This window comes from Carassius carassius, chromosome 32, assembly GCF_963082965.1.
Source record: "Carassius carassius chromosome 32, fCarCar2.1, whole genome shotgun sequence".
Lineage (NCBI taxonomy): Eukaryota > Metazoa > Chordata > Actinopteri > Cypriniformes > Cyprinidae > Carassius > Carassius carassius.
In genome coordinates, this window is record NC_081786.1 from 8258905 (window position 1) to 8276646 (window position 17742).

General features: G+C 36.5%; 1 protein-coding gene across 2 annotated transcripts in view; it reads left to right on the forward strand.

The window, feature by feature from the left end:
• Window positions 1–3582: 3582 nt before the first annotated feature.
• bcl11ba (BCL11 transcription factor B a) overlaps window positions 3583–17742 on the forward strand; it is a 60046-nt gene continuing 45886 nt past the window's right edge. For both annotated transcript variants that reach the window (XM_059520120.1, XM_059520121.1), the window contains exon 1: window positions 3583–4672. In XM_059520120.1, the coding sequence (XP_059376103.1) occupies window positions 4615–4672 (58 nt within the window). In that variant the 5' untranslated portion in view covers window positions 3583–4614. The remainder of the gene's footprint in view (window positions 4673–17742) is intronic.

Below are 17742 nucleotides of genomic sequence, written 5' to 3' on the forward strand. Positions count from 1 at the left end.
ATCTTTTATTGCTTGACAAAGCCATGTCTTTCCATTTTATCTCTTTTTCCCCAATGAACAGCAATTAAGGCTGACATTCCTTCAGATTCACTAGATTAATGTTTCTCTCTTACTGGTGACATAGTAGGGGTGAGAGAGAGAGAGTTGGGGACAGATGAAATAAGATGAATCTTTGTAGACTAGTCCTAATGAGCTCTATGATGAGGCTATGCTGGTTGTGTGTACATATTCATTGTGATATTTATGGAATATTTAAGATTTGCTCACAAACTGATTTGAAATGTAGGAAGATTTAGTCCCTCTCGGTTTCTTCTGTTTCTATATAAAAAAAAAAAATCCACAAATTAACATTTAATTTAAAATCTTTTTTTTTCCTAGGCTGATAGAGCACATCATCGTCTATTTCCACAATGTACAATCATGTTTAATATAAGGCATTACAACATGCACATTTGTAAATCTGTCAGTTTTCATCAACACGTTTTTGCTTTAATAACTTTTTAATTTGTTACATTACTATCTGCATGTGAACTCACTTTTAAGATATTTGCGATTGGCTTATGTAATGTTTTCCAAGTAATGTTTAACAGACACAAGAAGGTGGCTAAATGCTTAATAAACATCTTAAAATAAAATATCCAACTGTAAATATAGGGTTCAAACTAGATTGCTTCATTCAACTTAAAATGTTCTTTCATTATAAATGCTGAAGAGACCACACGTTAATTTATATTCTTCAATCTTATAATTTAAATTTAATGTAGATAAAGGGCAAACAAGAGCTCATTTTGTGTTGTAAAAACATATATAGATAACAAACTCAATTCATGTTAGTGATTCCAAATTAGGTTGGTTGTTTTATTTTGGCATAAATTATGCTTTAAAAAAATTATGAAGTGTGAAATTGAAGGAAATGTGTGTTGGGATCCATGCTTGTGTATCTTTGTGGCAGTAACTGGCCAATAGAGGGTACTGTTGCATTGCAAGTTCAGCACATAGGAGCGATAGATTGCAAATAAATATATCTTATCAAGTGTGGTGGACACACTTACAGTAGTCCTTATAACTGGACATTACATATGAAGATATTACCTGCAGGAGCATTACAGTATTAAAATATGGAGTATTGTATCTGTATTCTGGAGTAAACTATATGTAGAGTTTGTGCTTCTAATATTTGATTTGTGATTCACCTAAGCAAGGCACTTGTGCTGAGAAAAACAAAGATGTCTGTCTTTTACCCCCCCCCCCCCACTTCTCACCACTCTCGCTCTCTCTCTGTATTTTTTTAAGAACCACTTTTAATTGAGATGCTTAAAATTTAATTCAGATGCATAAAATGAGTTTTATGTCATTTTGGCATTTCTCCTCATATATGAAAGTTGCCTTTTATGGTTCTTGCCATAAATGAAGATCGCTGTGTGTGCAAATTACCCATTAGCACCTGAGAAAAAATACAAGTCCAATGTACAGGTAACTGTATAAACATAAAAACAAAAGTTTGTAAAATTGTAAAATATCTATCTATCTATCTATCTATCTACTAAAAAAGTTGGGGTGTAGTTTAACAGAGTTCAGGCGCAGAGGATATATCAGAGACAGTGGCAGGATATATGGCATTGTTGGCGAGGCTGTGCCACCCAGCGTCACATCCCATGATGGATCATGAGCAGATGGATCGACAGAGACACACTCTCATCTGGGCGCTCCGCCTGATATCTGCCTCTGAACTGGCACAAGCCGGACCCTCTGTGTGCCTTTGGTAGCGCTGTGACTCTATTATGCACCAAGTTAATCAACAGTTGAAGGTAGATACAGTCTCCATGAATTAAAACGATAACAACTTGTTCTGTCCCCCTCAATCTCATGCCATTAGCTTACTTTTCCACAGCATGTCTATTTAATTGGTTTCAATTTACACGAAACATGTTCACATATTACATGTTACTATAATTAAGTGCTATGGCAATAACAAAAAAGAATGCCTAATTACATGCAATTCTAGAAAATAATTACATATTTAGTGCATGTGGTTCATTAGCTTTTCTCAGTGTTAACATATGTATGAACACTAAAGTGTGACCTCTATTTTTTTTTTTTTAATTGAAAAGTCATTCTTAACAAACTAGCTAGTTATTTACAATTGTACCTCTGCGAACCTCAGTTTAACCCCAAAACTCCAAAACAAGGGTGATAATGGGTTACTTCCTGCCCTCTTTGCATTTGCAATTGGATTACCAAGAAAGCATGAATCATAGGAATTTATTTAGAATTAATAGTCATGTCACAGTGGAACATTTGTCACCATATTTAATCAGTTTGACTTCAGTAAAACATTATTATTTTTTTATAATTAGAAACAAAAAAGGTTTACCGTCTGATAAAATTAAATACATTTGTTAATAGTTTAGTTTTTAGAACACAATGTTTTAACAAACCTAGAAATGCATACACTGATTTCAAGAAACTGTCCAAAAAAATCCTATACAGGCAAAAATAATTTTTGCTGAACCTAAAAACTACACACACACACACACACACACACACAATAAATAAATAAATAACCTGTGTATTTACTTATATCCCACCACATATACAGTTGTGTGTGTGTGTGTGTGTGTGTTACAGTTTCCAAAACTCAGTAAGAAATTATCCCAAAAATCTGAGCCACATGACTAGCTTTCATTTTACTGCTGTATGCTGAGTGTAAAACAGATGCAAAGGAACATCAGTTGCATTTCACCCAGTAAACTCAAATCATGCAAGTATTTGCACAACACACCTCCCTTATTTTCATTTCCTCCAGTATTCAGTCTTGCATTTCCACTCATGCAACAGTTTGTGTAGTATTCATTCCTTTGTTCAAACAGATTTGATCAAATTATTAAACGTCTGCTATATGTGGATTGAAATGCTAAAACTATACATTAGATTGCCTATCAATAAGGATTAAGAAATGTACTTCACAATGACACTTCACAATATTTTTTCTTCCTTCCAATGTTCTTTTCCTCTCCAAATGTGGGTTTAATTTAATAATGTCATTTATGTAGGACATAAAACACATAAAGAAGAAATGTGTCTATCAACGCCTGTCTTGTCTCATGTAATTTATTGCTTATGAGGTAAACAGCACCCTTATGTCTCACAGAAGTGTTTTCTTTGTGCATCCGTCCGTGCTTTAATCTTTTCCAACAAATGATTTGAAATGTTCTGATTTGAATATTGAATGTTAATGCGTGACTATCACTATCACGTTTTTTATTCTTTTACTTTTTTTTTTGCATACTTCAAATATTTAATTTGAATGCGCATTCACATATGCACGGACAAATGTTTTTTTATATTTTATTTAATTTTTATTTGTTATTTTTTATAAGAGCTATATTCGCATCCTCTCCACCTTTAAATTCATTGCAAACGTTGTAGTGCATGCAATATTGCATTGTTTTATTTGTGCTAAAGCGGATACAGACAAGCAGTGCGCCGGTCTATCAGGTGCTGTGTGTTTGTGCGCTTGTATGTGTGAGTGTGTGTGTGCGTGTGCGTGTGCGTGTGCGTGTGTGTGTGTGTGTGTGTGTGTGTGTGTGTGTGTGTGAGACAGCGGCTCGCGATGTCCACGCTTTCCACCACTGTTCTGGTGATCCGATAGTTGTGAAAAGCCACCACTAGTCGCCCCCAGTGCTCTTGCAGTCTCCAATTTTCTTTCCCACTGTAGACTTAACGTCACGTCCGCACTTGAACTTGAATTTTATCCCATTGTACGGAGGCAGCCCTCGCCACAGAGACACTGAGAGCTCCCGGAGAAGCAGGACTCCGCCATCTTCACAGAGGCAGAAAAGGGAGAGAGAGAAAAAAAGCTTCATTCATTTGGAAAGGAGGTGGCAAGTCCATGTCCCTGGTCTCCAGTGCGCAAAGCCGAATAGGGGAGCAAGTGCAAAGAGTTGGAGAGAGTGCAAAGTAACCGGGCATCGCATTCACTTAGAGCCCAGGAGAGAAGAAGAACTGTCCAGTGCTTGGCACACTCAAGTGCCAACTCACGGAGAATCTGGATTCGTTTCATCCGATCTAATAAGTAATGACCATTTTTCTTTTTTAGAGTTATTTTGACTCAGAGAGAGAGAGAGAGAGAGAGAGAGAGAGAGAGAGAGAGAGAGAAAGAAACGAATTGCTTTTGACAAATCCACAAGGCGCAGACCGGACGAAGAGAGAGTCACGAGAGGGTCCAACCTACCCAAACGCACCGGGCATCTCGTTCTGAGACATTTCCCGTGGTTTCTTCACAACTGTCACTCGTGAAGGATATTTTCGCCCTCAGACAGATCGCGCTCGGCACACAGCTGAAGTGCATGTGTGTGTCGCTGAGATACTGAGCGTCTGCGCGTCTCTGGTCATCTGGAGAGCCGGAGCGCAAAGACACTTTCGCTTCTCTCACATTCACGGGACCCCTATCTGTATCCACGGCCCGGAGCTGTGGCAGTTCTTTGGAAGTCCCAGGAAAAGTTAGTTACCGAGGGGGGTAAAAGCCCACTCCACGGACACGGAGGACAGAAGGCGCGAGCCGACTATTCCTTGTGCGGGTCTCTGGGCGATGCCAGTGTAAATGCCAGGGCAATGTCCCGTCGCAAGCAGGGAAACCCTCAGCATTTGTCGCAAAGAGAAATTATAACACGTAAGTCCATCTTTAATTTGACTTATTTGTGTTTAAGAGGTTGTTCGGTCATTTTCGGCCTTTTTTATTTTTATTGATTTTTTTTTTTTTTTTAGTAATAGTAATAGGTAGCGATCTGTGTGTGAGAGTTTATGTGGTGTTAGTAATTAACTGATTTCATTAAAATGCGATGGATCTTTATTTTTTTTAATGTAATAAAATAGAACAGATAAATGAATTAAATTAAGATATTTATAGCTTTAGCTGTAAGCAAACAGGTTTATGAGCTTGTGCTACTTAAAAGAATTAAAAAGGGATTTGGTTGAAACTCAATTCAAAGAATTAAATACTGCAATTTTTTTTACTTTCTTAAAATACAAATCTTTGATTTAGTCAGTATTACTTAAGTTTTGTTGTTTCATTTTAATATGAACTAGTTTGATTAATATAAGAATTGTTAGCAGGCCAGGAGATCAGATTAAAAACTTTAAATTGCGGTGATTAATCAAGCACTTGCAGAGTTTCTGTAAATTTAAGTTTAGTTACATTAAATTAAAGTGTAGGGTATACGTGAGGTGTATGTTCCCAGCGAGCAAGAAGTAGTCTAGTAGACGTCTAAAAGACGTCATTCTTAGACATCCAGAAAACGTCCTCACAGGAGCCAGAATGAAAGTTTTTTTGACGTCTTTTCTGGACGTTGTTTAGACGTAAATTAAAGACGTGATAATGACGTCATTTTTAGATATCCACTAGACGTCTTTTCTGGACATTGTATAGACGTCAATTAAAGACGTGCTAACGACGTCATTCTTAGACATCCAGAAGACGTCCTCACAGGAGCCAGAATGAAAGGTTTTTTGACGTCTTTTCTGGACGTTGTTTAGACGTAAATTAAAGACGTTGTACAGACGTAGTTGTTAGACATCCAGAAGACGTCCTTACATGAGCCAGAATGAAAGTTTTTTTGACGTCTTTTCTGGACGTTGTTTAGACGTAAATTAAAGACGTTCCACGGACGTAGTTTTTCGACATCCATAAGACGTCCTCACAAGAGCCAGAAAGATAGTTTTTTTGATGTCTTTTTAGGACATTATTTAGATGTCAAAAACGTGCTAAATATGTAATCTTTAGACAGCCAGAATAAAAGTTGTATTAGATGCGTTTTCTGTAGAAATGTCAAAGATGACTGTTAAAGACTCGTATTAACATGGAAATCCTATCTGGACATATTTGCAAGGATCAAAATTCAAAAAAATGTTTGCTTCAAACAGTGGCATTGAGTGAGTTAGTTCTCACTGAGAAAAACCCAGTTACTCATTGTTAATGGTTGTCGTGTCATGAAACTGCAGACAGACCATAGACCTAAATTATTTGAAAGAATATGGATTAAATTGAATATTCAATTGAATAATTGTTTAGTTTATATACTAGTCTTGCATTTTTGTATCTTATCAATATAATTGTAATAAACTGCTTACCATTTTCCTGTAAACCAAACTGATCACTCCAAGAAATCATCTAAATTTCAAAATATATTTTTATTACTAATATTTAGTAAAACTTAAAACCAGAACAGCAGTATAAATTAAAACAATAACACACTAATACTTAAAACGAGAACAGAAAGTATAAATTAACACAATAACATAATAAAACTTAAAAGTCAGAACAGTAAAGTAATAAATAAAAGTGCTATAAAATTTTGTACTATTAGCACAGTGTATTTATTTATTTATAAGCACCACCCCCGACTCTCCCAGGGGCATGTTTAAGGTGGTCCGATGCAGCCGACTTTATCTGGGCCTCTGTGGCAGCTGCATCCCATTTCATGACAGCATCTACAATCAAAGCAAAGAAATCCTGTGTAAAATAAATCAATTCAAACGCCACTGTTGTGGTTTAGCTTGCAGCAGAGATACATATTATGCTTAGATGAAAATTTGAGTAACAAATCAATTAAATGAAATAGATAACAAATTAAGTAAAATTACATCAAGCCTGATATTAAGCATTCCACACAAATTTTTTTAAAATTACCATAATATAAATTCTTACCTTTTATTGCTGAAAACAATTTCTTGTCTTCGAGACCAATTTTCTCTTTTTTGCCCTTCCCCTTCAAATTAAATAGTGTCATTAGGTGGTTGGTGAAGAGCCTAATCCAATCCAAGACAAAAATAATATGCAATTATTCCACCACACGCAGAATTGTCTTCAAATTAAAAAAAAAAAAAAAACAGTGATTTTGATAGAGCATTGGCATTATACACAGCCACACTATTTTTACCTTCATCAAATCGCCTGAAAAGACACTATACAATATAACCATACAGATCTCTACATACATTAGACCTCTTAGCTGAGAAGCACATAGGGATTCATAAATTAGCCAGTGTCAGCCTTAGGCTGGCTACACAAATTGGCTGCGTCGCATGAGCCTGGCGTTTCTGTTGTGTGGCGGCTGCGTTGCATTTTCTATGTCTTTGCACACCAGAAACATGTCTGACGCTGCGCTGCTAGCCTTGTCTGTACACACGCATGTTTCCAATTGATTTACTGCAGTAGCACACTTCATGTTAAACATAAAAATATACTGATTTGATTTGAAGACAACTTTGGAAGTACTGACTTTTATTCAAGTATTTAATAAAAGTATTGCATTTTTATGTCAAAACCTAGACACTTTCAAACAACATGTAATCGCGTGAAAAATAAGCGTCGGTTCTATTTCTAGTATGCATGCGTTTTCGGTGCGGCATTCTGGGATTGGAGCCAGGCAAAGCCACGGTGCCACTGCAAATTAGCCTTAGGAAGAAATTTCTTTTGGTGTAACATACATGTTCAAAAGTTGTTTTAGTCGTACAACAGAAAACTCAGATTGGACAGATAGTCTAGCTAGCTGTATGGATTTACCCTGCAGAGATCTGAGGAGCAATTTACATAAATCGACAGAGCTTAAATTTATTTTAAAGGGGCATTCCACCCATTTGAACATTGTTTTTTATTTAAAGTGGGTCATATATGTAGTCGAAATGTAAAATAAATTTTTAATTTGGTGCCTTCGTGATCGAGGAAAGACAAAAAATAACTTCAGGACGCATTTGTATGAAAGACAACAACTCCCACAATGCACCACATTGCACAGCTCCGCAAGCCACTCCCACTAATCCAGAAAGCGCATATCTGCCTATAAGAGAAATCACTCTTCCGTCTACAAGGCTAGCTACCACCAGAGCTTGAAATTAGGGGAGAAATCCGTTATTTACCTCTTACACTTCCTCCTACAATGACGCAAAATGACGATTTTTGCGTCATTTTTAGGAGGAAGTGTAAGAGGTAAATAACGGATTTCTCCCGTTTCAGGGGAAAAAGAAAGAGTGTTGCACGACCATTCAATAGTATGACTGGGTTTCTAACAATGCAAAGCTTAATGCAAATGGGTGGAGTGTCCCTTTAAAGAAAGATAACAGACATCTGGCCGAAAAGAGTGAAATCTGGTGGAATTTCCTCTCATGCCCTCTTTTGTCCGTGAGCCCCTGTCTGTCTCTCCTTCTCCCTCTCTTAATCCTCCTGTTATTGTTGTTGGAAACCAGAAATAATGCTTTTTTATTCAACGTAGGGAATAAAACAGGGAAGTAAACCACTGCATTTTATTTTAATGACCATCCGTTTAAATAAAAGTGCATATGTCATCTCTAAGGTGGATTTGACTTACAAATTTAGCCATTTTCATAAAATATATGATATACAGTTTATCTTTTAGCACCATTTAGCCAAAAAACACCAAGATATAAAACTATCCATATTGCCAAGCCCTAGTGCACAGTCCTGCTCTTTACTTAAACCAACAACTAAACCAAACTACCAAATGAAAACAGATTGGGGATCTGTGTCTGTTAAGTTAATATGTAAATAAATACCTGTCCATCACTTTGTGCGTGCAGTCCTTCACATCTTTCCCACCCACTCTTGCCAGCTGACAAACCTATAATTAAAAAAACACATGAAAATATATTAATGGTAAAAAATGAGAACAGGGTCCAGTTGTTTGCTGCCCTAAAAAACATCACATGTAAACCATACAAAAATCATATGTATAATCATGAAATAATTGAAAGATTTTAACTCAAATATAAAAAAAATCCCAAAACATTTTATCAGCAGGTAAATACAAAAAGCTGAAAGAATTTGCTGGATCGATATTGAAATGTATCAATATATAAGATCTCTGCTGTATTACTCTGTTGCATATATTTTCTGGCATAAAATGCGACTCAGGGTGTGTCTCCTTACAACAAAATTAGCACGCATAATCTTTCGGAAGCATATCACCCTGACTGACTTGCAGCTTGGCAAAACAAAAACTTCCAACATTTTAATTAAAAGAAATACACTACAGTTTATACAAATTTTATTATAATAAGCAAAACTTCAGTTACCTAAGACATCACCTACCACTGCAGATGTGTTCTGTACTGAAGTGAAAAGTGGAAATAAGACCTGTTTTCCGGTTAGAACGTTCGGTGTTCCGCATAGCCCCCTATTGGCATTAGTCAAGTCCTAATTAGTCAAGTTAGTGCTGGGCGGTTTGACCAAAAATTTATATCACGTTTTTTTTTTTTTTTTTTTTTTTATGATGACGGTTTTCCGGTTTATGACGTTTTTTTATTTTATTTTCATGCATAGTCAGGTGTTCAATGCATTTTCTACTCATTGAGAGAGGAATTACTGCAGTAAATTGATTTAGGATGGTCTATTTTACTGTCATTAGTGAATATTGTAGAATATTTCCACACTAGTAAAACAGGTTTGCATGGCCCCAGAAAATTATGCTGTTGCTTACAAATAAGAGCCAGTCATGCTTCTAATGAAGTGAGGAATCAGAATGCAAAGACAATTGTAGTCAAAATTCAGAACTTTAACTTTTCAAATTTCACTTCTTTTTTATTTTTTATAAAAAACCAATACAAAAAAATAGAACAACTTGCAATACAGGTACATTACACAGTATTCAAGTAAATCTAAAAAGGAAATATAAAACAAGTGACTTAGTGAAGTTACAATTTGCATTAATATTACATACACTATCACACATACAATCTCGCTCTTTTAATAAGTGTTTATGTTGAGAGGAATGGATTCCGAATGGCTACTGTTCTCTGTCATTTTACATTGTTTCTGTGTTTAGCGTGAAAGCTCACGTGATTGCCACCAACTCGGGATAAAATTTGTGCAGGACAGTCGTGCCGTGTACCGGCTGCATTGATGCGAATGTGTGCAATATCTCACGACCTCCCAAGTGTCCGAACTTGCAGCGTGTACATCCGTAACACCAGAACACTGCCGTTTGTTTACCCTCACCACTGCTTGCAATCGCTGAAGTGCAACATTTTAAAGGGTCCGTCTGAAACAGTGTCGTGTGGCGCAGTGCAACGTTCCGACTTCCGAACGTTGTGTACTTGAATACATCAGTTTGGCGGTTTATTAAAAATTAACATCGTAACGAAAATATACAGCGGCTTTCGGTATGAACTGGTTTACCGCCCAGCACTAAGTCAAGTCAAGTCAGGTTTATTTATATAGCGCTTTTCACAATACGTATTGCCCCAAAGCAGCTTCACAGTACCAAATTAAAGGTAATAATGTAACAAGGTTTATTTCTAGTGGAAAAACACAATGTGATAATGTCTATGTTTATTAAGGATAATCAATAGGATTGTAAGCTCATTAGAGGTTGAAAACTTCTTACCAAGGTTTCAAATTTGTTTTTATCCAGAAGAGAAGCCTCCTCCCTCTCGAACTCTTCCAAGGTGTTAATCTTTCTGATCTCAATGCTAGATTTAGGCATGCTCCTCTGGAGTTTTTTGACCTCATCAGTGAGAGTCACCAGCTTTGTCAGCACTATTTTTTGGAATTCTGGCAATAATGAGAAATTAAGAAAAATAATAATAATTACTCACTATAATCATGGTTCTCTGGTAACAGCAAGGCATTTCAGTAAAAGTGTGCTCTCTAGCAATCCTAGAAAAATGAGTAACTATTCAATTTGTTACATAACACTATTTAACAGGTAAACTTTAACCCTGTATTTGACAAATCAGTTGTATTAAATAACAATTTTATTAAGAGATGGTTCTAGACTAAATGTCATAAATGCCAAAGCAATAAGATGAAAACCTGAAGTCTGATTCACCAGTTACAAAGAGAATGTAATGTTAATACATAAGTAATTAGTCTGGGTGTTACATGAAAATATTCTTGTACTTACTCGCTTCTGACAGGGGGAATGTGGTTGGCACATCCCTATTATAACTGGACTTTTCATGTGAAAGACCTAAGCAGGAAAGAAAAAAGTGTGTGAAGCGATCAATATATTTAGAACACTTGTACAATGTGCCTCATTAAGTGATACAACCAATGACATTCACCATCTATGGACCTACTTTCCACAGCCTGGGACCTGGGTACACCTGAGAAACCCAAACCACCAACATTAGTTATTCAGTATGAATAGTATTATTCATGCTAATTTGATATTCAATAAGACAAGCCAAATGTAACTGGCAATACTCACGACTGCTTGAATTGTCCCGGCCCACAGACCTGGATGAACCTGTGCAACCCAAATGTAGCCATTATCAATAGTGCAAATTACCCATGCTAATTTAATATTCAATAAAACACAACTGTGCCTGGCTATACTTACAACTAATTGAACTGTCCCGGCCCACAGACCTGGACCTGGATCTGGACGAATCTGTGGAACCCAAAACTGAAACATCATTTTGTCATGACCAATTAGTAACCTGCATGCTGATTTGAAAATTTAAAAATGAAAAGTTTAACTCACCACTAGTTGACCTGTCGAAGTCCAAAGACCTGGGTGTGCCTAAGCAATGCAGAGCAGAAACATCAGTGATTCATTATCATTAGTCCTAGTGACCAGCCTGCAATATTCAGCAATGAAAGGCTATACTCACGACTAGTTGTCCTGTCACGGCCCACAGACCTGGGTGAACCTAAGCAATGCAGAACAGAAACATCAGTCAGTCATGATCAACATTGTTAGTTACCTGCATGCTGCTTCGATAATTTAAAAATGAAAAGTTATACTCACGACTAGTTGACCTGTCACGGCCTGTAGACCTGGCTGTACCTAAGCAATGCAGAGCAGAAACAAACATTAGTGATTCTTTATCAACAGTCCAAGTGACCAGCCTGCAATATTCAGCAATGAAAGGCTATACTCACGACTAGTTGTCCTGTCACGGCCCGCAGACCTGGCTGTACCTAAGCAATGCAGAACAGAAACATCAGTCAGTCATGATCAACATTGTTAGTAACCTGCATGCTGATTTGAAAATTTAAAAATGAAAAGTTTAACTCACCACTAGTTGACCTGTCGCAGTCCAAAGACCTGGGTGTGCCTAAGCAATGCAGAGCAGAAACATCAGTGATTCATTATCATTAGTCCTAGTGACCAGCCTGCAATATTCAGCAATGAAAGGCTATACTCACGACTAGTTGTCCTGTCACGGCCCACAGACCTGGGTGAACCTAAGCAATGCAGAACAGAAACATCAGTCAGTCAATATCAAGTGTTAGTAACCTGCATGCTGATTCGATAATTTAAAAATGAAAAGTTATACTCACGACTAGTTGACCTGTCACGGCCTGTAGACCTGGCTGTACCTAAGCAATGCAGAGCAGAAACAAACATCAGTGATTCTTTATCAACAGTCCAAGTGACCAGCCTGCAATATTCAGCAATGAAAGGCTATACTCACGACTAGTTGTCCTGTCACGGCCCACAGACCTGGGTGAACCTAAGCAATGCAGAACAGAAACATCAGTCAGTCATGATCAACATTATTAGTAACCCGCATGCTGATTTGAAAATTTAAAAATGAAAAGTTTAACTCACCACTAGTTGACCTGTCGCAGTCCAAAGACCTGGGTGTGCCTAAGCAATGCAGAGCATTGTCATTGTTCTCTGTATTGACAGCACTCCAAATGTACAAAAAAATGAGCTCAATGTTAGAATTGACCGGAGTTCTCCTTTAACTTAGTTGACATGTAGCTGCTAGTTGAAAAGTTACTAGTTAGTAGACTGTCTAAAGTGGACTATCAAAATAAAGTGTAACCAAAAAAACTTTATGATATTTTGAAAAACACTCACTATTGGTATTACCCTATTATAACAATGTTATACTTACAAAGTCCTTGATGGGACGTCGACTCAAGTGCAACACTGTGAGACAGCGACACGAGGAGCTAGCTTAAGTAGCTAGCGCGTCCATTTATAGGGAAAACAAATTGAATTACTTAACGTTAGCTGAACCGGGACTAACGAAAAAAAACTTTGATAACATTTCGAAAAACACTCACTTTTAGTATTACTATATTATAACATAATGTTACTTACAAATTCCTTGATGGGGACGTCGACTCAAGTGCAACACAGTGAGACAGCGACACGGAGACTAACGTTAAGCGATCTTAAACGTTCGTCCATTTAGAGGGAAAAAAAAACACTTGAATTACTTAGCTGAACCAACTGGGACTAACGAAATAAAAACATTATAATAACATTTCGGGAATCGCTCACTATTAGTATTATCAATAGTATAACATACTTACAAAGTTCTTGATGGGGACGTCAAGTGTAACACGATACAGCTAAAAGCCTTGGTGCAGAATGCGGCGGAGCATGCTGCGCGGACTGCAGTCACATATATCCGTCCGCCACAGAACTGATAAACTTGTATTCCGAGCATGTTTGATCATTATATAAATCATGTTATAAAAGTAAAAAAAAAAAATCAAAGTAATTGACACAGTTTGTATTTTTTATTATCACTATAAAGGTAGAACTATTTTTCACATGGGATCTAGGGAATCTTCTTGAAACCGGAAGGTGTACCCAATAAAACCGCCTTTTCCACCACACTTTTAAGAACAAAAACGAAAGGAAAAAAAAAACACTCTTATCCGAAAAACATCTATGCTTATCACTTTTAAAAATATATAATTTTACTAATTAGCATACACGTCATAAAAAAACACCAAAACAATAAACTATAAAATAAATTGACATTTGTAGGAGTATGGGTGAAATTTATTTTATATTTGGGCTTGCCCATGTTGCTGAAGGGGTCAAGGTGGTCAGGACAGCGCTCTTTTGGAACCCCAGGCCTTTAAAAATAACTTAAGGCCAAATATGTGGAAATTTACCCATCACCCTCAAACAAAGACAATGACAAATGGAAAAAATACAATAAATAAATAACTTTTTCTAGAATAAATAATTTAAAAACTTTAGAATAATAGTCGGACTGGAAGTATTTGTGTCAACGTCTACCATTCCCACTTCCCAAAAATCATGTGGTTATAACTCACATTATCAGTTATTGTTTGGTTTATTCCTCGCCTTGAATTTGAGGGACCAGATCTGTCAATTTGTGCCAACCTGCCTGTATCCTATAGGCCTACCTCTCAGAGATGATCAGATCATAAAAAATCATTAGTCATCCTGCCACTGCTTTCCCCATTGTGACTGACCTGCCTAAGTTTAAAAGAGCAAGGTGACCAAAATAATAAAATTATGTAGAGGGTTGAATGCAATACAATTGTGATATTGACAAGGAACTAGCGTCAACTATGGCGTCGCTCCTACAGTGTTGTGACCGTTTCGGAGTGATATATGATAAGTCTGATTTTGAAGATCTAATTTCAAAATGTTACTGCATATTGTAGTGTTTTTTTGCAAATTCAGTGACTACTCCACACAGCTGATCAACACAGGACCAGTTGACCATGTTCTTGGCCTCCGTCACCTTGACACGAATTAGGGTTACTCATTTTTGGAGGTGCACACCAAAGGAGAAGCTTGTTTATTTTGGAACTGTCTTTCACGTGGATATTTTGGTGGTACATTTTGTAAATTTTTATAAAATATTATGTGAATCCTAACTTTGAATTTAAATGTTTTCATGAATGTAAAAAGAAAATTGATAATTTTTAAATCTGAAAAAATTCTGTTAGCTAAATGTATTCACAAATGTAAATTTTATGCAGCCCTTTTTTTAAAGATTTAAACATGAAATGAAAATATATTTTGAGTATTGAGTTCTATAAGAAAAACTTAAAAGCCATACAGGCTGCGCAGTGTTTAAGGACCTTAATCTGGAATGAAAGACTTTAGGAAATTGGACTGAGGGACTCTGGAAATGTTATAACAATGATGATGGTTGTTTTTTTTAACAGCCTTTTGATTATAGTGGGCAGGCCACAGTGGCCGGCCTTTAACATATTTTCAATCATTAAATCTGGATGTTTACGAATGTTTAGATTGTGGCAAAATTGGACATCTTTATTCACATAATTTGTCGAATAATTCTGGATGTCAACGTACAGATTATAACCATATGAACGTATTTCCTCAACTAGTTCTGGCTGTCAGTGGACGTTTAGATTATGGCCAGATTGAACATCTTTATTCACATTTATGGACCGTTTCTGGATTTTGTTGTAGTTTCAGTCTTTCAATCAATCTTTCTGGCAAAATGACTTCAGAGATCTTTGATGCCAGAAACAATTAGACTTTATTTGAACAAACAAAGCCGAGCGCCTCCTGCAGAAAGGACACTCCAGTTCTGTGGGGTTTCACAGATAATATACCCACATCCCTTCCAAATATGGTCACCTCCTTTAGATTATTTTTGGGTGAGACTTTGTACCAGGTGTCTTTACTGAAATAACATTCTCAGGCCTTGGTTTTCAGGCCTTTGCTACCAAAGTCAACCAAAGTCATACACACAAAGGGAATAAATAATAGTGTACAAATGTAGGCCTATAAGTAAATTGCTTATTTTCTAAATAATAAAATCTTCAACATTGTCAACGGACGTCCAGATTATAGCCTATGAACGTCTGTTCAGTGGACGTTTAGATTATGGCCGGATTGGACATCTTTATTCACGTCATTTATGGACTGTTTCTGGATGTCAACGGACGTCCAGATTATAGCCAGTATGAACGTCTTTTCTGAACTAGTTCTGGCTGTCAGTGGACGTTTAGATTATGGCCAGATTGGACATCTTTATTTGCGTCATTTATGGACTGTTTCTGGATGTCAACGGACGTCCAGATTATAGTCAGTATGAACGTCTTTTCTGAACTAGTTCTGGCTGTCTGTGGACGTTTAGATTATGGCCGGATTGGACATCTTTATTTGCGTCATTTATGGACTGTTTCTGGATGTCAACGGACGTCCAGATTATAGTCAGAATGAACGTCTTTTCTGAACTAGTTCTGGCTGTCTGTGGACGTTTAGATTATGGCCGGATTGGACATCTTTATTGGCGTCATTTATGGACTGTTTCTGGATGTCAACGGACGTCCAGATTATAGTCAGAATGAACGTCTTTTCTGAACTAGTTCTGGCTGTCTGTGGACGTTTAGATTATGGCCGGATTGGACATCTTTATTTGCGTCATTTATGGACTGTTTCTGGATGTCAACGGACGTCCAGATTATAGTCAGTATGAACGTCTTTTCTGAACTAGTTCTGGCTGTCTGTGGACGTTTAGATTATGGCCGGATTGGACATCTTTATTTGCGTCATTTATGGACTGTTTCTGGATGTCAACGGACGTCCAGATTATAGTCAGAATGAACGTCTTTTCTGAACTAGTTCTGGCTGTCAGTGGACGTTTAGATTATGGCCGGATTGGACATCTTTATTCATGTCATTTATGGACTGTTTCTGGATGTCAACGGACGTCCAGATTATAGTCAGTATGAACGTCTTTTCTGAACTACTTCTGGCTGTCAGTGGACGTTTAAATTATGGCCAGATTGGACATAAATTCACAGTGTCATGAATCGACTAATTCTGGCTGTCAATGGACGTTCAAATCATGGCCTGGACGGACGGACGTGATATCAACCTGTTTTGTACGTCCACAGACGTCGCTTGCTCAGTGGGTTATGTTAATATTTAAGCATAATATAATATAATATGAGTTAATTTAGAGTGAATATTGAGTCTTTTTATTTTCTCTACTTTAATCCATGTAAGATTTGGGCCTATATTAGGCTATATATGGCTATTTAAATAACTTATTACAATATATCTATATATCTATATCTATATATCTATATATATATATATATATATATATATATATATATATATATATATATTATTCTCTTATTTATTAGAATTTTTGTGTTAATTTCAAAAAGTGTCATGCTTGAGTTGTAGGCCTTTCTTCTTAAATTCTGATGCAATGAAACTATATGTATCATGTTTCGTTTTAAACCAAAATCTTTTGCACTTTTTACAAGATATTTGTAGTAGTTCTCAAGGTGAGCAGCTACCTGTAACCACCAAGCACAGGAACAGTTTAAGGTTTTACTTTTGCAGCACATGCTGCACGGATGCAGTGATGTGGTTGTTATTTTTTTTAAAGACTACGTACAATTTATTGTAATTATGCAACATTTGTGCTTTTAAGTCTTAGATGTGCAACTGAATGTAATGAAATGTCAGAGCAAGGAAAATTATTTAAATGAAATTCATTTGACATCCTCATGTCAAATTAGGTGATACAAATGTCAAGCATGCTTAGTTTTACTCAAGTAGTTTTACTTTACTGTAATACTAAATAAACTGTCTTCTTACACAAAACTCATTGTTTTATACAATGCTTTTTATTTTTTGTTGAGAAAACTGAAGTTTGCTAAATCCTTACGAGTGTACAAAGAAACAAAGCAGGCATAGGTCTAATAATGTTTCTCACACTTAGCTTTGCCCCAGAGTCAAGATTGTGACTGTGAAGTAAAGGTAACATGAGGCAGACACTGAAATCGAGAGTGTTTCTTGACAAAGTTATATTCAAAGCCAGCAGTTATATTCTAATGCTTGATATAATTTACCTTTTAGATTTTTCTTTGAGATACTTTTACATCATTTGGAGAAAACAACTCGATTTATTTTAAAACACAGTGTATTTTTCCTAGAATGCATCTGTTGGAGTTTAAATAAAAATCAAATCACTTAAAAGACAATGAAATCTGTCCAGATT